Source organism: Sarcophilus harrisii, chromosome 5 (assembly GCF_902635505.1).
Source record: "Sarcophilus harrisii chromosome 5, mSarHar1.11, whole genome shotgun sequence".
Taxonomy (NCBI): Eukaryota; Metazoa; Chordata; class Mammalia; order Dasyuromorphia; family Dasyuridae; genus Sarcophilus; species Sarcophilus harrisii.
In genome coordinates this window covers 57,749,436-57,775,171 of record NC_045430.1, presented here as the reverse complement: position 1 = coordinate 57,775,171, position 25,736 = coordinate 57,749,436, and the positions used below count along the sequence as shown (strand labels likewise).

The window sequence follows — 25,736 nt, the reverse complement described above, 5'->3', positions numbered from 1 at the left end:
TTTAGCTGATCATTCTCCATTTATCCCTATTGAATCCAGGTGGGATCATCTCTATGAATTGTTTTTCTAGATCCTTTTCTTTCTCTTAATTCCTCCCTCATCAGTCCCCACCACTGTATCAATTATCCCCAGACCTGATATTCCTTGATAGATGTACACTGCTATGTCTAGTCTTTAGAATGGTTAAGAAAGCTGCAACTAACCAATTGTGAAGCATTCCCTTGGCTTATTCCCCAAAGTCTGCAAAGTTTAATTGGCTGGTTCATAAGTGTTTGAGAGTCTGTCCCAGCGTATTCTAAAAACTTAGCACGGTCCACTGCAAAAGCTGAACTGTCAGGCAACTCTCTGAACAGGAAATACTTGTCTCTTTGGGGTATCATAGTGTTGCACATAATAAGACAAGATCATTGTGGAAATTTCCCTGGGGATTATCTTCATCTCTTTCTGAACCTTTCCCAAAGGTCCATAGAACTGAACCAGTAGGAACAGGTGGATAGAAGATGGTGCTAAGAATAATGTTCCCAAGGACTCTCTCCAAAAGGCTAGTTCTGGTCTTGACTATCCAAGTTATTCTGGTCATTTTTATCAAGGGAATCATCCACAAAATAAAGATAAAAAGACATCACAGAGAGCAGAATGTTTTGTCTCCTTCCTTACAAGATAATACAACACACAGGTCTTTTGAGAAGATGACTGTTTATGATCTAGGTAAGATTACGTACCAACTCCTTGGAATCATAATTTGTGGGGAAGTGCTTTAGAAGCCAAATTCTGGCATTGGGTTGGGGAACTTTCCATATGCACGTAAAGATGTCTATTTGTGTTGGATAATGAAAATTATTTTTCAAATGTTCCCAGGCCTGATAGAGAAGTTGGGATCCTTATCTAAGTGCCCATGTGCCCACCCAAAGTCTGTCAGGCTATATCATATGTACACAACAAATCTTCACATGAGGAAGGATGAGGGAATGGGTGAAAAAGTTGCCAAAATGATCAGAAGAGATTTTCATTGGGAAGTTTCATTGAAGGTTTTCATTCAAGGACTTTAAATGGCAGCTGAGATTGAGAGAGTAACTAAAATTTGGTGCAGCAGAAAGCAGAAAAAAAATCTCCATTAAAAACAAAATGTACTATAAATGTTTAGGTCAGTACTCATAGTTCTGCTTACATGATCATGAGCTTTATATGGGCAGGATGGTCTCTTATTTAAATTTGTGATTTCTCCTACATTTAATATAGAATTCTACATATAATGGGGGCTTTTTCCATTTTTTGACGCTGATTAAGAAACATGATGAAAATTGGAAATGTTGACATGGGGAAGCAATGTGTCCCAATATGGAAAGAGCTGACCTTGAAGTCAGGAAAGTTGGGCTCAAATCGTGTCTTGAACATATTATGTGACCTTGGGCAACTTCCCACTTGCCTAAAAAACTCTTTGAAAATCTAAATTCTAGATATATTTTCTCCATGGCAAATCCCTTGTACCAATGAAATAATATCAGATTAATGATTAATATCAGATCTGACTCAAGAATACATGAAAATGAAGTGGAATATGTATCCATTCCATTGTCATAGATAGGAGAGAAGCTCTGAGAATAGAAGAATAGTTAGCAGAATTGGTATGGCCATGGTAGGGCCAATAGCATAGCAGTAGTGTCAGCAAAAAACAGAAGCAAAGCAAAACATTAAAAAGCAAAACAAATAAACAGGAGCAGGAGTCAATGGTTCTTCTTATAGGTTAGGTTATATTTTAATAGAATATTTAGGCTAAATGTTCTTGTCTTTGTAAGCCCAAAATGTAGCATAGTGACTAGAACATAGTGCTTAATAAATGGTTATTGATTAATTGATTGATTATAAAAACATAGGGTTTCAGAGCTGGAAGGACATTAGATTTAGTTTAACATGCTATTTTTCCTCCTGCTTCTGTTCTTCCCAGATGGTCTGTCTCTTGATGATCTAGAGTTGCTTTGTTTCCTGGGACTGTCATCTAACTCTGGGAATAGGCAGCATAGACAAGACTCAAAAGGCTGGGTCAAACCAATTTCTCTTATCCTCTACTTGAGTCCCTTTCCCAGTATTTAAAACATAATCATGTAATTATGAAAAAATTTTGCATGTTTAATATATATTGAATTGCTATCTGTCTGGGGGGGGGGAAGGGAGAGAGAAAAAATTTGGAAGACAAGGTTTTCAAGGATGAATGTTAAAAAACTATCTTTGCATATATTTTGAAAATAAAAAGCTATTTTAAAAAAAATAGTCATGCTCCCTTAAAAGGTTCTCCACAAATGTTTTCCCCAATGGTCTCCCTTAATGCCAGAATTTTCAGTATTAGATATTTATTTCTTTGGGTTAAACCATGTTATCACCAGAATTTCCCCTTAAAATTCAAACATCCTTGGATATGGAAACATATTTAGTCTTTTACTGGCACTAAAACGTTAGTGTGAATTTGATAACTTGGTCAGAGCTAGTCAGATCCAAATTCTGACATTATGGGACACCTGACAAGTAAGGTTGAATAAACATAATGAGAAGAGTGCCTGTGCTTAGAATAAGTACTGATATCAAGGTTTCTGAATCCCTGAAATAAAAAGTTTTTGAGAAACTGGGATGAATAGATAAGAGTTGTATAGATGATTGGAGTTTGCCTGAAATATTCTCTTTGTATTTCCTTATGTTCAGATAATTTTATAAGAAACTCTGTGATAGAACAGAAGATAGAGCAGTCAAAGACTATCACCAGAGAAACTATAAAGCTACAGGTTGGAAAGAATCATATCCAATCATTGGAACCCAAGACTAGAAAGAAGGCACAATTCAAAGGTTTGAGTGAACTTTATCCAGACTCAGAACTTTTCCGTAACTGGGGTGAAGGCCTGTCAGAGTCCCAGCAGATCAAGGCTCAGAGCCTCTTCATGAAGTTTGGTTACAATGTTTATCTAAGTGACCAGTTGCCTCTGAATCGATCTTTCAAAGATGGTCGCAATCCCAGGTAAATTGGATTTACATCAATCTATTCATCCCAAAAGAGCTTCCTTTCAAGGTTATACAATTTTGAGAATGCAGAGTGGGGGCATAGTATATGAGTATAAATAGTATAAAGTATGAATTGAGTGAAATCAAAGCTAGAAGAAAGGTCTTATTGTAGAATAGTGAAATATGGAAAGAGAAGTAATGTTTTCTTCTCTGTTTTACACATGAGAAAAGTAAGTTTTGGTTGGATTAAATGGCCATGAAAATACAGAGCAAGCTGACACAAGACTGACTCTCTCTCTCTCTCTCTCTCTCTCTCTCTCTCTCTCTCTCTCTCAGCTCTATAGCAAAGAAAAGCTTGGAAAGGCATCCATGAACTGATGCATAATGAAGTTAACAGAATTAGGAGAATGTCGTGCACAGTAATAGCAATATTTTAGGACAATTAACTGTTGACTTACTTAGCTATTCTCAGCAATACAATGATCTGAGACAATCCAAAAAAAAAAAAAACTAACAATGAAATATATTATCCACTTCTAGAAACAGAGCTAATATTGCTTGAATGCAGAATGAAGCATACTATTATTCACTTTTTCATTTTTTAATTCATCTTGTGCAAAATGACTAATATGGAAATGTTTTACATGATTGTACATGTATAATCTATGTCTTCTTATCATCTTGGAGTGTGGGGGGGAAGGGATAGAATTTGAAACTCAAAACTTTTTTTTAATAACTTTTTATTGACAGAACCCATGCCTGGGTAATTTTTTACAACATTATCCCTTGCACTCACTTCTGTTCTGACTTTTCCCCTCCCTCCCTTCACCCCCTCCCTCCCTTCACCCCCTCCCCCAGATGGCAAGGAGTCCTATACAAGTTAAATATGTCACGGTGCATCCTAGATACAATATATGTGTGCAGGACCGAACAGTTCTCTTGTTGCACAGGAAGAATTGGATTCAGAAGGTAAAAATAACCCGGGAAGAAAAACAAAAATGCAGACAGTTTACATTTATTTCCCAGTGTTCTTTCTTTGGGTGTAGCTGCTTCTGTCCATCCTTGATCAGCTGAAACTGAGCTAGATCTTCTCTTTGTTGAAGAAATCCACTTCCATCAGAATACATCCTCATACAGTATCATTGTTGAAATATATAATGATTTCCTGGTTCTGCTCATTTCACTTAGCATCAGTTCATGTAAGTCTTTCCAAGCCTCTCTGTATTCCTCCTGCTGGTCATTTATTACAGAAGAATAATATTCCATAACATTCATATACCACAATTTACCCAACCATTCTCCAATTGATGGACATCCATTCATTTTCCAGCTTCTGGCCACTACAAACAGGGCTGCCACAAACATTTTGGCACATACAGGTCCCTTTCCCTTCTCTAGTATCTCTTTGGGATATAAGCCCAATAGTAACACTGCTGGATCAAAGGGTATGCACAGTTTGATAACTTCTTGAGCATAGTTCCAAATTGCTCTCCAGAATGGTTGGATGTATTCACAATTCCACCAACAATGTATGTGTCCCTGTTTTCCCACATCCCCTCCAACATTCTGCATTATCTTTCTCTGTCATTCTAGCCAGTCTGACAGGTGTGTAGTGGTATCTCAGAGTTGTCTTAATTTGCATTTCTCGGATTAATAATGATTTGGAGCATCTTTTCATATGGCTAGAAATTGAAACTCAAAACTTTTAAAAAATGTTTTAAAAATTGGGGGAATAAAGAAAAACCTTTTAGGTGATCTATTCTATTGCAGGGTGTAATTTGCTTGATAAACATTCTTCATCCACTTAACTTTATGGATGGTCAGACTAAAACATTTTAAGTCATTAGGGATCATTTCAGTTGCAATAGCAATGTTCTGGGATTTTATGAAATATAATATCACCCACCCATGGGAGGTCTAAACTATCCTGATGTTTATAAGTAGAGGTTTGCTGAATGAAGTAATGTATGTTATGACTTTCAAAGAATCTTGAATAATTTTGGACAGAAGACTTTTTGCTGGAAGAGTACTTTTAAAGTAGCATTTTTAAACTGAATATGATTTTCTAAAAAAATTAACAAAAGCAAAGCAAGGTGAATTCTTGAATTTGTGGCCCAGACTTCCATATAATTCCTGGCTGTCTTGTCACTATGGCTTAAGTCTCTCATTATTTTAATTCCACAAAGACACTTGGACTCTAGCACTGGGTTCTTCAGCTCTGATAGGAGAATGATTTCACCCTATCTGGATGGAGCCCAGGCCTTCCTTGCAATCTCCCTGGTGATGCTACCTCTTCTGCAACCCCTTCTTCACATTGAAGCATTTCTGCTCAGAATTTCCACTTGAGGAAATAACCAAGCCAGCCAAATCTCACTTCTGTCATGGCTACTCTCTTGACTTTTTCCACTTCACTCTTCCCTTTCCCTTGCCTTTTAGTTGCTTTTTATGTGTTGTCTCCCACCATTAGAACATAAGTTCCTTGAGGGCAAAATTACCTCACTTGTTTGTTTTTATATTCCAAAAGATTAGCACAGTATCTAGAACATAATAAGTGATTAATATATGCTCTATCTTATCTCTCTAATCTACTGCAGAATGTTTTTGAAAGGCTGCCTTTTTCCCACCTATATTCTCATAAAGAATGTGTGAATAGCCAATGATATATTTTCTATAGATGAGAAAAAAAGACACATATCAGTAGTTATTGATGCTTCCTGGGACACTTTTTTTAAGGTGTTGTGTTCAAGATTTTTTATTCTTTTTTGATATTATCCCTGCTTTCAGATGCTATGTAAACATACACACAAGTACATAAGCTTGCAAATATACGTATAAGTACATTGCATATAGACATATCTATTCCTCAGAGTCAGAAAAGCATGGATATAAGTCCTGTTTCCAATACACATTGATTGTGTGACCCTAAAATGATAAATAGATGGATGGACAGATAAAGACTTGTGAACATGAGTATTGTGATACAAATGAATTCATATAGGGATTTTTCTCAGAGGGAATTCACTATAACATAGACACACACACACACACACATACATACATACCCCAGAGCATAAATTCACAAGCTTTCTCTTATTATATATAATTAAGACTATTTGGTCTTTACTAATTTGGTACCTTTTATTAATAAAATATTTTTCTGTTGGACAACAGACAAATTTATTATTCTATTTTCCTCTAGTTTTAAAGTGGCTTTGGAAAACATGTAGATGTAACTGTTTGAGTGACTTTAGAACTAGAGGAACAAATGAAAAATGATTAAATTTTCATATCTGTGAGACTTAGAGAATGGCAGAGCTAATGATTAAAACAAAGAATGTGCAAAAGTGCTGGTGTATAGGGTGAAAAACGGAATTTACTTGGGGATTTAATGAATTTGAGAAGGTAGAATGACATCCAAATGGAAATGTCCACTGAAGGTCAAAGAAAAGGATGCTGATATTAACTCCAGCAGGAGTTTAGACATATTCAAAGATCCCTTGGCTGTTTTGGGGACAAATGTTAGAATTTATTCTTCTAAAGAACTAGGACTATAATAGATGATTATCTGTTCAGGGGTGATTAAGGTGTCACAGACAGAGGGATGGACTAAGTGACTTTTGGAGATATATCCTAAGTTATGTAGTAATAATGCATTGATATCATTATTGATAGTTTATTCTCATAAAGGTGTCTTGAAAAGACGTATCCTCATCAACTTCCAACTGTCAGTGTCATTCTCACAATTATGAATGAAGCAATGTCAGTTATACAACGTGCCATCAACAGCATCATCCACCAGACCCCTTCCCATCTGCTGAAGGAACTCATCCTGGTAGATGACTTCAGTTCAAATGGTGAGTTGAATACTGACTGGGAAAGGATTTTGTTTCTGTTTTTTTGTTCTAAATTAGTTTGATTCACATAGAGAAACCGGAGAGGTAACAGAAAAGAGCCACGTGTATGATAAAGGGATTAGAATATATGATTTATGAAGAAAGAATAAGGGAACAGAGGAAATGCAGCCCGGAGAATAAAAGGCTTAGAGTTGATAAAAGTTTTTATCCAGGAATCTGGTGACAATGCTCAAAGATTCTGATTCAGAGTGTAATTTGCCCAATGTCTCTAGGCCCACTGGGGATAAAATAAACTACAGCAACAAGGATTATAGACTAGGTATAAACTGAAATTACCTAATCCCATTCCCAGTCAATTCCCCTAATATCCTAAGGATGTTTTTATTATTGATCATTTGAATGTTGAGAAAAGGGAATGATGAGTTGTTGCTAAAAGACAATCTGATAGAAGCTCATGCTTGATCCATCAGCCTCTGTAACTAGGGATCAATGCTACTTTCAAAAGGCAAGATGCTTCAAGATTTTTTTTTTGGACCCCTATTAAACCATAGGGCAATTTAAATGAGGTCTCTATCCCCAAACAATAAGGTAAGTAGGCTAGCTTTAAAAGAAATCAAACAAACCCAGATGAACCTCAAACACAAAAGAGGATTAAACAATTGGGTTAAAGTTAACTGGAACCAAACCCTAAGGATCCAGTAAAGCCCTTCAGACAGTATATGCAGCCCTGGGGATGTCCCCTTGAGCCTCTGACTCTGGTGCTAGTGGACATCATAGTCTCCTGCAAGTCCCTCCCCCCAAAAAGGACTCTCTTTCTGTCTCTTTGTCCCTCTCTTTCTCTCTCAGTCTCTGTCTCTCTGTGTGTGTCTGTTTCTGTCTCGTTTCTCTCTGTATCTCTCTCTCTCTGTCTCCCTGTCTTTCTCCCCATGGTCTATCTCTCTGTATCTCTGTCTCTCTTTCTGTCCTGTTTCTCCCTCCTTCCTTCTCTCTTCCTCCCTTTTTCCCTCTCCCTTCCTTCTTCCTTCCCTCCCTCCTCCTCCCTCTCTCCTTTTCCTTTCTTTCTTTCTCTGTCTCTGTCTCTCCTTCTCCTTCTCCTCTCTTTCTCTTTCTGTCTCTGCCTCTCCCTCTATCTCTCCCTCTCCCTCCCTTTCTCTCTTCCTCTCTCCCTTTCTTTCTCCCTCTCTCTCCCTTTCTCTCTTCCCTCTCCTCCCTTCCTCCTTCCCCCCTCTCCTCGCTCTCCTTTTCTCTCTGTCTCTCATTTTTCCTCACAACAGGAAAAAAAATCTTAAAAATAAATTTTAGGTATGACACATGTCTAGAATATCTTCCTACAAGTATTAAAAGATCTTCTCAAAAATAATATCCGAAGTCAAAAACAGGGATAGGAGAGGCATTTCTTTCTTCCAACACAAATGCAATACTTACAATACAAAAGAATCCTAAGCATATCTTAATATTTAAAAAATAAAATAATAATGATAATATGTAATATAATCTCCTAAGAGATGAAGATAACTTTGGGGATAGCTATTTCACATTCATATTAGATCTATCTGAGCAACTTAAAAGTCCAAATCTTCTGGTTAGCCAGGAATAGCTCCTTAGTTATTCCTGAAAGAAGTAGTGCAGTTGTCAGAAGCATCTCTTTTTAATCTGATGGCACTAATTCAGGAATCCAGGAACTATTGAATTCATGTGATACCTGCCAAGGCTGGACACAACCATTTCTCAGAATCAATGTTCAGTGACTTGTAGTCAGAGAAAGAACAGAAGAAGCCAAGGACTTGAATAACAGGCTTATCTAGAAAGGAGGTATTATTTCCATGACTCCTGAGTGTGGGAAGGGTAGATAAATATCTTTCTCTCTTTGTATAAGTCCATTAAGGAGCTGGAAAAGTCCTAAGTAATACAATGAAAAAGTAGGGTCCTTTGCTTTCTCTTTCTCTTGATCCCTTTATATAATAATACTAAGAAGGCTACTCTTCCTTTCTCATTGACCAATAATCTTTTTTTTTCTCCTTTTTAAAAATTTAGAATAAAATTTTGGTTTTTGCAATTACAGGTAAAAACAATTTTTAACATTAAAAAAATTTTCAATTCCAAATTCCTTCCCTCTTCCACCCTCCCACAGACAGTAATTTGATATAGATTATACATGTGCAATCATGCAAAACATATATCCATATTAGTCAAATTGTGAAAGAAAACACAGACCAATCCTCCACATACAATAAACTAAAAAATAGTGTCTTGGATTATTGTATTGCTGAGAGTAGCCAAGTCATTCACACTTGATCTTCTATGTACAATATTTGTTTCTGCTCATTTCACTTTGCATCCATTTATGTAAGTTTTTCCAGGTTTTTCTGAAATCATCTGAAATTATTGCACAATAATATTTCATTATAATCAAATACCACAATTTCTATTTTGCACAAAGAGAAGGCCGAAGAACAATGAAGCAAATTTGTAAAAGGGGAATTAGAAGCATGCTGACTCTTTTTCTTAGCCAGAGACTACTTAGCCGCAGGGGTCCTCAAACTTTTAAAATAGGGGACCAGTTCACTGTCCCTCAGACTGTTGGAGGGCCGGACTATAGTAAAAACAAAAACTTTGTTTTGTGGGCCTTTAAATAAAGAAACTTCATAGCCCTGGATGAGGAGGATAATAGTCCTCAGCTGCTGCATCTGGCCCGCGGGCCGTAGTTTGAGGACCCCTGATTAGAGAGTAGTCAAATTGTGGAAGAAGAAATAGTCACATTTGGAGAGATTCTCCAATCTGGGTGTTATCAGGAAAAAGGCATGTTTCCATTAGTTTGTAGAAAATGTTTTATTAATGATTGTTTAAATCATTCAGTTACTTCCCGATATTTTACCCTAGAAATCTCATATTAAAGAAATATAGTTAAGCAACACAAATGCATATGTTCACCTTTTGTGATGTATTCTTCATTCCACATATCAAATTCACTTTAGTCCTTTGGAATCAAGACTGGTCATTATGTGGTTAAAAAAAAACAAACTTCCATTTGGGATATGTGGAACAAATGTAAAGGGAATAAATCAAAGTTGAAAGTGACACATTTATGTAAATATGAGAATTCCATCCACCGCACCATCTACCTGCTTCTGTATGTATGAGAAATCCACAGAGCCCAGTGAAAGAACTTAGTAAAGAAGACTTCTCTTTAGTGAAAGTGCATTTAGCAAAGGCAAGGGGTGAGCTATAAAGACATGAAGCAGCTACCAAGGGTCTGGATTTTATGTTCAAATTTAGTAATTAAGGATAACGGAGAGGAAAAGAAGATTGATAAATTTGGAAGACTATGACCATAGGAGTAGATTGTTGCCAAATATACAGAATTAGCAAATGGTGGCCAGAATCCTGGAAAAGTAGAACATGGAAAAGAAGGAACAATGATGTGATGATCATGTTTTCACAGATTAGGATCTCCCTCAAATTGAATTTCCTTGGTTTAGTAGCCTGGACCCTTCTTAACTGATTGTATAGCACATAGTGTTTGTATTGATGCCTCATCTCCAAACTGGGTTTTCCCTAAGATTTAACATACCTGGACAAAATTACTTGTAATAAATTACATATACTGTTATGTCAAACTTTAGGAAGTTGGTTAGTGACTTCAACAGATTTATTAGAGATGCTTTGATAAACAATAATAAATAATAACAATAGTGGTGTTGTTTCACCAACTAGACCTTATATTAAGTTTACTAACTATCATCTGTGGATCTCTCATATTTCTGAAATATAAACTAGAAAATACATAATGGAGTCCAAATTCTTTCAGATAAGTAAAAATGGACTAAAAAGAAGGTGTGGGTTGTATGTATACACATAACTTTGGAAGAATCTGGGGATGTGTATCCTGGAGGACAATGACACACGTGCCCCTTTGAGTTAAGGTGGAATAGAGGGTAGAAACTGCAATAGGGGAGATTCAACTTATGACTTAATATCCTGGGAATTTATTGAACATTCAACAAGGATATCTCTACCCATATTTACAAAGTATATGTTAATTGTTGTTCAGTCATTTTTTCAGTGGTATCTAACTGTTCATCATCGAATTTGGGGTTTTCTTGGTAAAGACACTGGACTGGTTTGCTGTTTCCTTCTCTAGCTCACTTTATAGATGAGGAAATGAAGCAAACCAAGTTAAGTAACTTGCCCAAAATCACACAGCTAGGAAATGTCTGATTTGAACTCAAGAAGATGAGTCTCCCTTACTCTGGCTCAGCACTCTATCTGTTGCACCACCTTGCTGTTTTACTAGATTGAGTAAAGTTTGTGCTTTGTTGCTAGATGAACTAAAGGAAAAATTGAGTGAACAGATCCAGCTTTACAACCTCAAGTACCCCAGGCTGCTAAAACTGATCCGTCACACCAAGAGGCAGGGGCTCACTCAAGCCCGTATCTCTGGCTGGAAAGCTGCTAAAGCGGATGTGGTCATTATTTTAGATGCTCATGTTGAAGTAAATGTTGGTTGGTAAGACTATATGGTTTGATTATATATCTGGGGAAGAGGAATAAGAAATGATGCATCTTTTCATGGTTCCTTAGAGGGATAGGGTAAGGATGGGCAAGGACAGCACCAAAACTTAAACAAGGAAAGACTCAAAGAAAAGAACAGCCTATTGTCTCTGGGACTAGAAATACTGTAATGCAAAGTTTACACCTGTCTTTCCTTTGATTCTACCATGACAGCCCTCATCACGTCACTCCTAGACTATATATAATAGCCTAATATAATATAATATAATTATATAATAGAATAGAATATATATAATAGTTGGTTTCCTTGCTTCAAATTCCTCTCCACTCCAGTCCATCTTCTACTCAGCTTTCAAATTAATTTTCCTAATTTAATCATGGAATCTCTCCCCTACCCCCATTTTATTCAATAAACTTCAGTATCTCTCTGTTACCTCAGATTCAAATCTGGCCTTTTCTGCCCAATTTAAGCTGTATGCATCCTAATTGTGCAAAGCCATTTTATGTTATCTTTCCATATTAGTCTGTGATCTCCTTGAGTGCTGGGACTAGCGTTTGTCTTTCTTTGAATCTGTAGGGTTTAGCATGATGATGAGTAGAGAATAGTCACTGAATACATACTTATTGACTGACTGCCTACCTAGAATATTTTAATATTTCAGATTAAAACAAAGGGAGAAAGAATAAAATTCATGTCATAAAACTTGAGATTTATTTAATTATTTTTGAAAATTTTATGTTTTATTCTTCCCCAATTTATGTAAAAACAATTTTTTGACATTTCTTTTAAAAACTTTGAGCTCCAGATTCTTTTCTCTTCCTCCCTCACCCCCACCATCATTGAGAATGCAAGCAATTCAATATGGGTTGTATATGCAAAACATTTCCATAATAATCATATTGTGAAAGAAATCATAGACAAAAAAATCCTTCTCCCCAAAAACAAAAAACAAAACCCTCAACAAAAATGAAGAAAGTTTTTGTTTAAAAAAAAAAAAAGCATGTTCAAACACCATTTATTAAAGGCAGCTACGTGGCCCATTGAACTTGGAGTCTGAAGTCCTGAATTCAAATAATACCTTGGACAGTTCCTAACTATATGATTGTGGACTACTCACTTAACCTCTCAAGTATCAATTTTTTTTTTATCTGTAAAATGAGGGTTGAGAATGGCAATCACATTCCAGAATAGGATCCAATTTCTACTTCCATATTATCTCCTGTATCTAGCTCTATATCTCTATTCACACCAGCTACCACACTAGTTCCAGTCCTATCCCTTCTCTCCTGAACTACTAAAATTTTAATAATTGTTTTCACTGCCTCAAGGTTTTCCCCCCTCAAAATCTATCTTCACTGGTTTCTACGATGATTTTCCTAAATCATGGGTCTAATTATGTCCTCGCCTACTCAGTAAAATCCAAGATTCAATCACCCTTAGGGTTTAATATAAACTTCTCTGTTTGAGGAGGAGTTCTGTTCTCTTGTTTGGCTTTTTTATTCATGTCCCTGTATGACCTTTTAAACCTTATTATACATTTACACATATTATGGCCCATCCAAATTTATCTTCTTGCTTATTTCTACATACTGCTCCCCTCCTGTTTCCATGATCTGGTTGTACCCCATACTTAGAACATACTCCATCCTCATTTCTCTCTCTTAGAATCCATAGTTTCCCAAAAGACCCAACTTAAATCCTTTCCTGATTCCTTCCCCCAATCTGTTAATATCTTTATGCATTTTACATTTCATATGTGTATTGGTACTTCCCCAACTTCAGCTCAAATAGGCTAGGTCCATGAGAGCGAAAACTACTTCTTGCCTCAGAATTTTATAATTAAGCAACTCTGAAGATTGTTGGGTGTTCTCATGCCATAGGCTTTCATGAGCATACACTGTGTGCTCTTAAATGTTTATCAGTCCTTGTGAATTAAGTGTTAGATATATTATTTACCAAGCAAGTATAAAAGATTCAATATAAAAAGAATCCTCCCCAACTTTGGAGCATATCTTCCACAAATAATCACAGGATATAACAATAACAACTGTTCACGTTTATATAGTATATTAAGATTACAAAATGTTTTACAAATATTATCTTAGTTTTCTTCCCAACAAAAATAGAATTTAGGTACTATAATTGCCCCCATTTTACAGATGAGGAAATGGAATCACATAGAAATTAAATGTCTTGCCTAGGATCACACAGCTAATAAAATTATGAGACTGGATTTTAAACTGAGCTGTTCTAACCCCAGTGCTCTATGCTCTATTCGTTGTCCTACCAAGTTGCCCCAAATGCAGAGTGGTCATAAGAGTAAAGTACAGTGATACTGAAGTAAAGAATGTGTGGTTAACTAAGGATTACTAGAAACTGTTTTTAGAGTTCGCAGATTATATTTCTGTGTGTGTGAAGCAATTGGGGTTAAGTGACTTGCCCAGAATTATACAGCTAGTAAGTATCTGAGGCTGAATTTGAACTCTGGTGCTCCCGATTCAGAGCCAGTGCTTTATCCATTGTGCCATCCAGCTGTCTTGTAGATTGTATTCTTTTCAAATGTAAGGGAGTATTGCTCTTATCTTCATTAAATCTCTCTGCTCTTGGTTAGTTGCATTATAAGGTCTAGTTTCTGCTGACATGGTCATGGGAGAACTGTTAGCCCAGACTATCAAGTGGAATTGATAATCTTTGTTCATTCTCTTATTCTTAATACTGAATTAAACTTGAACTTTTCACCCAAGAATGACTCAGTACTCCTTGGGTTGTACTTAAATCAATTGGCCTTCCTGGTCTCCTGGAATAGGGTTTAATCTAATTTTTAAGGGACTCTTAATGTTGGGATAGAGGGATTTCCAACTACAAACTGATCTTGACATAAATCCATCATTCTGCCTTAGTCAACTCTGGAGATTTCAGTCACCCTAAAATTCAACTGTTGTGTCTCACCGTCCAGTAAAACTATAATTAGCAATTTTGCTTTCCTGAGCAAGCAAGATGAAATCAAGCTTCAAAGATAAGTTTAATTAGGTGGAGGGACCCTAAGAAATATAGCCTGTTGATGGGGAAAAGAAAATAAGATGCTGCAACTCTGTTGTTGGGGAACAAGACCAGACTAGGGGGAAATTCTCCTGAGATACAGTTGCTAGAAGGAGGAACTGCATTATCTGGTAGCTTATTTTTAACTATATAGTCTTGTTAAGAAGGTGCTTAACAAGTTTTATTTTTATGCTGCTTAAGTAGTGTGACTTCTATTTTTACCCTCTAAATTTTAGTGCCTTCATCTCATTCTACTTAAATCTCTGGCATTACATAGTGGGAAAAAGCAGAAAAGTTGGTGTAAAGGGAATTATTTCCTATGGATTACCCTGGATTTCATGGCATTGCCTTGACATAGTCTGACACACATCCTGGCATCTGGGGGAGGGGGTAGGGGGGTAAGAGGTGAAAAATTGGAACAAGAGGTTTGGCAATTGTTAATGCTGTAAAGTTACCCACATATATAACCTGTAAATAAAAAGCTATTAAAAAAAACGAAAAAAAAACATAGTCTTATGTTACCTTTCTAGGGCAGAGCCCATCCTAGCAAGGATCCAGGAAGACAGGACTGTGATTGTGTCACCAACATTAGGCAAAATTCATTTTGACACCTTGGAAGTGGAACATTATCCTTTAGCTTCTATTGGATTTGACTGGGCCCTCTGGTGCCTTTATGAGCCTGTTCCAAAAAGCTGGCTTTTGTTGATGGATGTAACTGCACCAATGAAGTAAGTCTGGATTACTTGCAATGGGAATGAAATGTAAAGTCCCAGAGACTTGGATTTTTTTTCAATTTGGAAGCAAGTAAGGCTATTTCTAAGTTGTAAAAATCAACCTAGGCTTTTCTTCTCAATCAGATAAGGACACAGTATACACTTTTTAGCAATCTTTATAACAAAGCAAAAGCAACCTAGGAGACAAGAGTCATCAGAGTTCAATTGAGAGTTCATCTCACTATCTCTGGGAAAAACTAACTCTATTTTGATGTTTCACTTTTTAAATTCCTTGGAGAAGATTTTTAAACTGATGGGATATCTTCAGGACAGATGGATCTTTGCTTTTGCCTTCATCCATTCCTATTCCCCTGTTATTTTGCTTTTTATCAATGAACAAATATTTATGTCCTGGACTTTGTCGATTGCTCTCCCCCAATGGGAAAAAAAGTAAAACACACCCCCTTGAACAAATTAACAGAAACAAAAGTTCCCATATTGATGTGAGAAACAAAAACAAATGAAAAAAATCCCTTTATGCATTTTAAGTCTGTCACTTCTCCATAATGACTTTTGAGGCATAGATAAAAAATGTCAGCATGGCACTATGTTGAAATACATGGGAGAGCTGTTGGAATACACAAGAGCCACCTGACAGTGGCTGCTGGCGTTCCAACCCAGAATGGATCTCCTCTTGTAGAGGATGATATAAGGAGACTGAGAGGTTGTTGCATTGTATGACCTCCCTCTTCTTCCCTCTGCTTCCAATTTATCTCATTTCTAATCCACAACACCTGTGTCAGCAAAGACTGTCCTGCAACTCCTTCAGATGTTATGATCCACAGCTGTGGAGATTTATCCCTTAATAGCATTATTTTGTCTATTTTTCTTTATTTCTCCTACTCCTTCTCCATCTTCCTTTTCTTCACCTTTTTCTCTTTTTACTCTTTCGTCTCTTTGTTTTCCTTCTTCTCCTCTTCTTTCTCCTCTTCCTTTTTCTTCTCTTTCTTCTTCTCTTCTTTTTTCTCCTTCTTTTCTTCCCTTCCTACATTCAAATCCCTGCTCTACTCCTCACATCTCCAAATCCATACTCCAACACTTTTATTTTCTTTGTGCTTCTATAGGAGTCCTTCTATCATGGGAATCTTTGCTGCAGACAGACTGTTCTTGAAAGAGATTGGATCCCTTGATAATGGAATGGAAGTCTATGGAGGAGAAAATGTGGAACTAGGCCTGAGGGTAAATTTCTGATGTTTTTCTTGTCCAAATCAGGAGTAAAAATGCTGGGAGCTGCCCCCCTTCCTTGCCATTAAGACTGGAAATTGAATCTTACATACCATTATGACATAATGAAAGAAAAGAGAAACAATGATTCAGGTGCTCACAACTATAACTCCATCCTTGTCCAAAACTTCCCTGGAGCAGAATTATGTTATCTCTCTTCCTGCCTATGCTCTTGTTAGAAGTCCCTATCTATCCAAGAATGTTCCTACTCCCTTCTTTGACAGGAACTGAGCCATGATTCAAACTGTAAATCCTAAGTTGAGCCCTCTCTCTGAAGTAAAGACAACAGCTATAAAATGCTAGACTAATTGCCTTCTCAGCTTCTATATCCTGCTTGTAAATGCTAATTAACTAAGGACTCTTTAAAAGCTTTCTGACTCAGCTGCTGAGGGTCGAATGATTTTTGGACATGAGTCCTATTCAACTAGCTAGTCTAAACTCTCCACAATTAAAATATTAAAAACCAATCGTTTCTTATGGAACAATAATATTCCCATAACATATATATACACACACACACACACCATAACTTATTCAGCTATTACCCAACAAATGGGCATCTACCCAGTTTCCAATTCCTTTCCTCTACAAAAAAGGAGTGCTACAGATATTTTTGCACATGTGGGTCCTTTTTCCTTTTTTATGATCTCTTTGTGATATAGACACAGTACAGAAACTGCTGGATCAAAGGGTATGCACAGTTTGACAGTTCTTTTGACATAGTTCTTTATTGCTTTCCAGAATAGTTCACAACTCCACCAACAATGTAGTAGTGTCCCAGTTTTCCCAACCCCTCCAACATTCATCATTTTCTTTTCCTGTCATCTTAGTCAATCTAAGAGGTATGTAGTGGTACCTCAGAATTGTCTTAATTTGCATTTCTCTGATTAATAGTGATTTAGAGCATTTTTTTAATATGACTAGAAATGGTTTTAATTTATTCATCTGAAAATTGTCTGTTCATATGCTTTGACCATTTATCAAATGGAGAATGGCTTGCATTCTTAAAATTTGCTATATATTTTAGAAATGAGGCCTTTAGTTCCAATGATCTTGTGATGAAGAGAGCCAACTACACCCAGAGAGAGAACTGTAGGAACTGAGTATGAATCACAACATAATATTCACACTCTTTTTGTTATTGTTTGCTTGCATTTTGTTTTCTTACTCATTTTCTTTCCTCTTTGATCTAAATTTTCTTATTCAGTAAGATAATTGTATAACTATGTTTACATATATTGGATTGAACATATATTTGAACATGTATAACATAGATTACTTGCTATCTAGGGGAGGAAGTAGAGGAAGGAGGGGAAAATTTGGAACACAAGGCTATGCCAAGGGTCAGTGTTGAAAAATTATCCATGTATATGTTTTGAAAATAAAAATCTTTAAAAAAAAAAAAGAAATGAGGTCTTTATCAGAACCCTTGAATATAATTTTTCCCCAATTTCCTGCTTCTCTTCTGATCTTGGATACACCAGTTTTGTTTATACAAAACTTTTAAAATTTAATATAGTCAAAATTATCCATTTTGTACTTAATAATGTTCTCTAGTTCTTCTTTGGCTATAATTCCTTCCTTCTCTACAGAGCTGAGAGGTAAACTATCCCTTGTTCTCCTAATTTGCTTTTTGTATCACCCTTTATGTCTTAATTATGAACCTATTTCAACTTTATCTTGGTATAGGGTGTTAGGTATTCATTGGTCAATGCCTAGTTTCTTCCATAACATTTTCCAATTTTCCCAGAAATTTTTGTCAAATAGTGAGTTCTTATCCCAGAAGCTGGGGTCTTTGGGTTTATCAAACACTAGATTACTATAGTCATTGACTATTGTATTTTGTGAATCTATCTTATTCCACTGATCTACTATATTTCTCAGCCAGTGCCTTATAGTTCTGATGATCAAAGCTTTATAATATACTTTTAGATATGATACAGGTAGGCCACCTTCATTTGCATTTTTTCATTAATTCCCTTGAAATTCTTGACCTTTTGTTCTTTCAAATGAACTTTGTTATTTTTTTTAATTTTGTAAAATAATTTCTTGGCAGTTTGTTATGGCACTGAATAAGTAGGCTAACTTAGGTAGAATTGTAATTTTTATTATATTAGCTCAGGCTATCTATGAGCACTTGATATTCTTCCATTTGATTAGATCTGACTTCATTTGTGTGGAAAGTGTTTTGTGATTGTGTTCATATAGTTCCTGACTTCGTTTTGGCAGATAGACTCCCAAATATTTTATATTATCTACAGTTATTTTAAATGGAATTTCTCTTTGTATCTCTTGCTGCTAACATATTGAAATGCTGATGATTTATGTGGATCTATTTTGTATCCTGCAACTTTGCTAAAGTTGTGAATTGTTTCTATTAGTTTTTTAGTTGACTTTCTAGGATTCTCTACCAACATATCATCTGCAAAGGGTGATAATTTGGTTTCCTCATTGTCTATTCTAATTCCTTTAATTTCCTTTTCTTCTCTTATTTCTAAAGCTAACACTTCTAAGACAATATTGAATGGTAATTGTGAAAGTGGGCAACTTTGTTTCACTTCTGATTCTGGTTTATCCCCATTATATATGATGCTTGCTGATGATTTTAAATAGATGCTCCTAATCATTTAAAGGAAAACTCCATTTATTCCTATACCCCAGAGTATTTCCTCTAAAAATGCTTTGACTACACCCCAGAAATTTTGGTGTGTTGTCTCATTATTGTCATTCTTTTGGAAGAAATGATCAATTGTGTCTATGATTTGTTGTTTCACTAATTCATTCTTTAGGATTAGAGATTATTTACTTTCCAATTAAATTTTGGTCTATTTTCCTTTGGTCCTTTATTACATGTAATTTTTATTGCATCACAATCTGAAAAAATTAATTTATTATTTCTGCCTTTCTGCATTTAATTTTGAGGTTTTTATGTCCTAATATGTTGTCCATTTTTGTGTAGCTTCCATGTACCACTTCCCCCCCAAATTCCTTTCTGTCCCCATTCAATTTTCTCCAAAGATCTATCATATATAACTTTTCTAAAATTCTATTTGCCTCCTTAACTTCGTTCTTATTTATTTTGTGACTTGATTTATCTAGTTCTGATAGAGCAAGGTTGAGATCCCCCACTAGAATAGTTTTGCTGTCTATTTCTTCTTGCAGCTCTCTTAACTTTTCTTCTAGGAATTGGGGTGCTAATATATTTAGTATTGATATTACTTCATTATCTATGCTATCCTTTAGCAAAATGTAGTTTCCTTCCTATCTCTTTTAATTAGATTTTTGCTTTTGCTTGATCAAGATCACTACCCCTGATTTTTTTTTTTTACTTCAGCTGAAGTATGATAGATTCTGCCCTAGCCTTTTACTTTTACTGCGTATGTATCACTCTGCTTTAAATGTGTTACTTGTAAACAACTTATCATAGGATTCTGACTTTTAATTCAGTCTGCTATCCACTTCCATTTTATGGGAGAAGCCATCTCATTCACATTCACAGTTAAAATTACTAACTCTGTATTTCTCACTGTCTTATTTTCCCCAAATTACACTTGTAACTTTCTTTACCCCCTTTCCCTCCTCCCCAGTGTTTTGCTTCTGACTACCGCCTCCCTCAAACAGCCCTCCCCTTTTACACCTCCTTCCCCTTTTCTTATCCCTTTCCCCTTCTACTTCTGTTCTCCCTTCTATTAGCCACCCCACTTCTTTTTTTTCTTCTTTCCCCTCCTATTTCCCTAGAGGGTGAGACAAGTTTCTCTATGAAGATAAATGTCTGATATTCCCCCCTTTGAACCAAATCTGATGAGAGTAAGATTCACACAATGCTCACCCCCTCCATTCTTTCCCTCAACTGTAATAGACCTATTTTGCCTCTTCATATGATGTAATTTACCCCATTTTAACCTTTTTTTCTTCCAGTGCAATTCTTTTTCCACCCTTAACTTCTTTTTTATAGCATCATAATAAAGTCAAATTATACTTACACCCTCTAAGCATACCCCTCACAAAGATATAGTTCTCAAGAGTTAAACATATCTTCTTCCCATATAAAGATGTAAACTTTTTAACCTTTAAAAATATTTTTCCTTTTCTTTTTTTTTACCTTTTTATGCTTCTCTTGAATTCTGTATTTGAACAACAAATTTTCTGTTCAGTTCTGGTCTTTTCATCAAAAATAAATGAAATTCACCTATTTCTTTGAATGTCCATCCTTTTTTCCCTGAAAGATAATGCTTAATTTTATTTCACAGTTTTTTTGGGCTACGATATTTATTTGCTGCTGCTATAAAATTTATAAGAAAACAGGATAATTCTAGTGAACTCTAATGAAAGTTTATATCTTTTGCCATTTACTTCTTATGGTTTGACATTTTTCTCTAATGTGATTGTGTGAAAGAAGAGCAACAAGTAACCTTCTTATTTTATAACTTGTATTCAGTAATCTACTTGAAGATATCCATTGACAGAGAACTCAATAATCCTTAGATAGAGCCCTAAATTCTACTTTCTTTCTTTCCTATTTCAAACAGTTCATTTGTTTCAGTTATAACTTAAAGAAACATATTTTCTAAGATCTATTACATGAGAGTCTAATAACCCTAAAAATAATGGTCTCAATTTCAAATGCCTTTTGCTTTTTTTGTTTTAATATAAAATTGCCTCGGTACTTCTATTTTTAATAATATCCCTAGTGATTTAATATTGGTAGCAAATAACAATGTTCAAAATATCATGGGACCAAACCCCCTCTAAACCATACTTTGATACATTTGATTCACTCTTGCCTTCTCATCTAGTGTATCCCTTGCCTTTATGTACATGTATCTGCCATAGAGTCAGCTCAACTTGTTGATTAGGATGTAACTTCTACTTTTGAACAATTCTAAGTGTTAATAAATTTTTACTTAAGTTGAATTGAAATATGAATTCCTGTAACTTACAACTAGTCTTCTCTCCAGGACCAAGCTAAACAAGTCTAATACCTTTTCATATAACAATTCCTCAAAGAGTAGAATCATGTGTCCCTTAACCTTATTCTAGTCTTCTTTCAAGGCTGTATATTTTCATTAAATTTAACTTAAAATTTTTATTAAGCATCAATCTTATGTAAGGGAGTATGCTAGATCATTTTTTTAAAAAATCATTCAATGACTCTATATTCTACTAGAGAGATCATTTAAGAACAAGCATTCATTAGGTGCCCAGCATGTACCAAACACTGTTCTGAGTACAGAGAATACAAAGGCAAAGATGAAACAGGCTTTTCCCTAAGAAATGTACATTTCAAAAATAGTGGCAAATATGCATACATACAGTGTTATATGCATAATATGTAATATTAATGTTATTCATGAATTTATAATATAAATACATGCATATAAAATAAAATTAAGATAATAAATGGGGAAAAGATCATAAATAGCTAAGGTGATCATAAAAACTTCATACATAATATGATCTTTGAGCCGAACTTTAAAGATAACTAGAAATTCAAAAAGTTGCACCTGAACTAGGAATTTCAAGCCCAGAGGACCAGTCTATGCAAAGGTATAGAGATGAGAGATGGCATATTGCCTATGAGGTACTACAAGAAGGCCAATATGGATTGATTAAGAACTTTATTAAAGGAAATAATGTGATGTAAGAATGAAGAGGGAGGTTGAAGTCAGATTGTAAAGGACTTCAAATGCCAAATGGAAAAATTTCTATTTTATCTAAAAGATGATAAAAAGTCACTGGAATTGATTGAGAAGAGGAGTGTTATTGGCAACACTTTGCTTCAGAAATAACATTTTGGCAGTGAGGTAGATGAGTTAAAGAAGATAAAGACATGAGATAGGAAGAATACTTAGTAGACCATTGAAATTCTACTCCAGACAAGAGTTGAAGAGGACCTAAATTAGAAAGGTGATCATGGAATAGAAAGGGACAGATGTAAGATTTGTCATGGAAGCAGAATCTACAAAACTTCCCAATTAATAATATATATTGAGCAAGAGAAGGTGAGTAGTTAAGGATGAGTATGAAATTGAGAACCTAAGATTGCAAGGATGGCAGTACCCATAATAGAATGAGGAAAATTCAGAAAAGGGATGGGTTCTGAGAAAGACAATGACTTCTATTTGGAACATGTTGAATTTGAGATGCATATGGAGTATTTAGTTTGAAATGTCTAATGATAAAGGACTAGGGTTTTGCAGAAAGAGTAAGATTCGGGTATATAAATCTGTGAGTTATCTGCAGATATTAATTAACCCTATAAGTTGAGAAAGTTACAAAGTAACTTTCTAAGGGAGAGTATAGAAATTGTAACTCTCTAAAAAAGTATAGAAAAAGAAAAGAGGAACATAACAGATCCTTGGTAGACAGTGTTAGTGTGCTGTGGATAATAATAATTCCAATGACAATAATCAAAACTATGTCTAAATCAACCCATTCCAATGTTTGATAGCTCTAATGGTAGGGATAGTTTTTTTTCTTTCATCAAGTTTATTTTAATTTTCTCTTCATCCTCTATGTTCATAGTTTTGTCCTTTGAAGCCAAGCAGAGTAAGACCTTTCATAAATAACAGCCCTTTAAATACTTTAATATGGCATTTATGTTCCTTCAATCTCTGTCTAAATATTCCTAGGTTTTTCAAACATTCTTTGTATGACATGGCATTAAAGCTCATTATTTTTCCATAAGGGCCATTCCTCTAGATATTCTATATTTGAAAATGTTCTTACTAAATTTGACATTTAGAACTATATAAAATTACCCAGATTTGAGTTTGGGGAGATTATTAACTGTCTTGTCCTGTTTCTTAATATGTTTCTTAATGTCAGGTTGCTTTTTTGTTTAATTTTGTTTTTTGGCTACTATATTTATTGATATATTGAACTGGCCTCCATCTTTTACTTGTGAAGTTGATTTTTAAAATCACAATGGAAAAATTTATATTTATCTTTTAAAAATGTTACTTATTAAATTTAGCTCATGGCTCAAATCCAATGAAATGTTTTTGGGCTAGACTTTGTTAGCTAATGGACTATTATGCTAAGCTTTGAATCATCTGTATATTTGAAAAATGTACCATCTATATGTACAAAGTACTTTTGTCAACCTCAAAGAGTTATGTGTTATTTATTATTTATTATCACTCATAAAAGAAATTTATCAAAGTGGCATTGCAAAAGACAGATCTCTGAGAGATTGCCCTCAGCTCTGCCTTATATTTTATAGGAAAAAAATTGAGGACATTTTCAGAATGTTCTTTCTGTCCTTTTCTTTTAGAGATGCTAAGTTAGAGCACCAAGACTGGAACAGGAAGAACTGAAATTATCTCCAGCTAGAGCCACTTACTTACTAGTTGTGTGACTTGGGGCAAATTATTTGACTTTTGTCTGCCTTAGCAGGCAAAATTTTCTTGGTGCTAAAACAGGGAATACAATACCATCCATCTCCCAGAGTTGTAGCAAATGAAATAATATTTGTAAAGTATTTAGCATAGTACCTGGCACATAGTAGGCTTTTAATAAACATTTATTTCCTTTCTTCGTCTCCCTCTTGTATCACTCAGATATTCTCCTATGTCCTTCTTCATCCCTGTCTCACATAAAGAAGTGGCCCTTATCTTTGTCAAGCCTAACCCCTCTGCATAAACAAGGGATCCTATTGCATCCCATCTTCTTTGGCAAATTGTCCCCTCTATTATTCTTATTCTCTCATTAATCTTCATTCTCTTCTTGTCTATTTTCTGTTTTCCTACCACCAGCAAACCCCTGCACCCTCAAAAAAAATCCTCATTTAATCCATCTATTTCTGTTATCTAACTTTTTTGTATCTAAACTCCTTGAGAAGGCCACCCATAATTGTTACCTCTTTCTTTCTTCTCACTCTCTTATTTCTCTGCACTCTGTTTTTTGACTTTATCATTCAACTGAAACTACTCTCCTCAAAATTATGAATCTGGCACACAGTAATTGCTTGTTGACTGACTCCATGATAGCCATCCTTCCATCTTGACACTGACTTATTACTGACTGCTTTTGGGGACTAGTCATTCAACCATTTCTCAAAATCCACCTTCACTCTATTACTATCTAGTTCCTACTTCTCTACCTTATTCCCAAAGAGGGCAGCTAAGAGACTTTCTCAAAAACTGTGCTAAAATTTTAAGTGAGCTAGATCTTCATGATTGTACTGCTTTATCCTTCATCTCCTCGGTTACCCTAATAACCTTGTCAAGAAAGGAATTGAGGTTAAAAAGTTCAGTGATGGACATCAAGGCAAGATAGAAGGAATTCATGTTTTTTAACGGTACTGAAATGATCCTAAAGATGATTGATTATGAGACAAACTTATAGTTTGATAGATATGTGTATACATATATACACAATATGTTATTTCTTTAATGCAGGTGTGGCAGTGTGGAGGAAAGATTGAGGTCCTTCCCTGTTATCGGATTGTTCACCTGGAGAGAGCCTTCAAGCCCTATGCTTGGAATCTAGAGCAATTCATGAAGCGTAATGCTCTTCGTGTGGCTGAAGACTGGATGGATAATTACAAATTCATGGTTTATTATTACTGGAATCTTCCTGTGAAGGTTTGTCACTAACTACAAGGTAGAAAAGAAAAAGAGAGATGGTGGGTAAAATAAAGAAAAAGATAAAAAATGTTCTAGATTTTTTTATTTCCATTCATTTCCTGATTCTTTTCTGGATCTTCAAGAGAAATTAAACCTTTTCCAGGCATTTCTGTCCGCATTGGGTTCTAGATTCTTTTTACGATCTCCAATCCAGAGAACATTTGTTCTAGATTTTTTTAGTCTCATTCATTTCAGGAATCTTTTCTGGATCTTCAATCTAAATAAAACCTTTTCGACGCATTTCTGTCCGCATTGGGTTCTAGATTCTTTTTATGATCTCCAATCCAGAGAACATTTGTTCTAGATTTTTTTAGTCTCATTCATTTCGGGAATCTTTTCTGGATCTTCAATCTAAATAAAACCTTTTCGACCCATTTCTGTCCGCATTGGGTTCTAGATTATTTTTACGATCTCCAATCCAGAGAACATTTGTTCTAGATTTTTTTAGTTCCATTCATTTCGTGAATCTTTTCTGGATCTTCCATCTAAATAAAACCTTTTCGACGCATTTCTGTCCGCATTGGGTTCTAGATTCTTTTTACGATCTCCAATCCAGAGAACATTTGTTCTAGATTTTTTTAGTTCCATTCATTTCGTGAATCTTTTCTGGATCTTCAATCCAAATCACACCTCTTCTGGGTATTTCTATCCGCATTGGGTTCTAGATTATTTTAACGATCTCCAATCCAGAGAACATTTGTTCTAGATTTTTATT

At 35.3% G+C, this 25,736-nt stretch overlaps 1 protein-coding gene across 1 annotated transcript in view; it reads left to right on the top strand.

Moving 5' to 3' along the window:
* The first annotated feature begins 689 nt into the window (after positions 1 to 689).
* Positions 690 to 25,736, top strand: part of LOC100935246 (probable polypeptide N-acetylgalactosaminyltransferase 8) — a 26,687-nt gene continuing 1,640 nt past the window's right edge. Inside the window, exons 1-7 of the mRNA XM_031940164.1 lie at positions 690 to 708; positions 2,695 to 3,004; positions 6,676 to 6,842; positions 11,166 to 11,349; positions 14,925 to 15,122; positions 16,232 to 16,346; positions 24,794 to 24,979. Of these exons, the coding sequence (XP_031796024.1) occupies positions 690 to 708; positions 2,695 to 3,004; positions 6,676 to 6,842; positions 11,166 to 11,349; positions 14,925 to 15,122; positions 16,232 to 16,346; positions 24,794 to 24,979 (1,179 nt within the window). The remainder of the gene's footprint in view (positions 709 to 2,694; positions 3,005 to 6,675; positions 6,843 to 11,165; positions 11,350 to 14,924; positions 15,123 to 16,231; positions 16,347 to 24,793; positions 24,980 to 25,736) is intronic.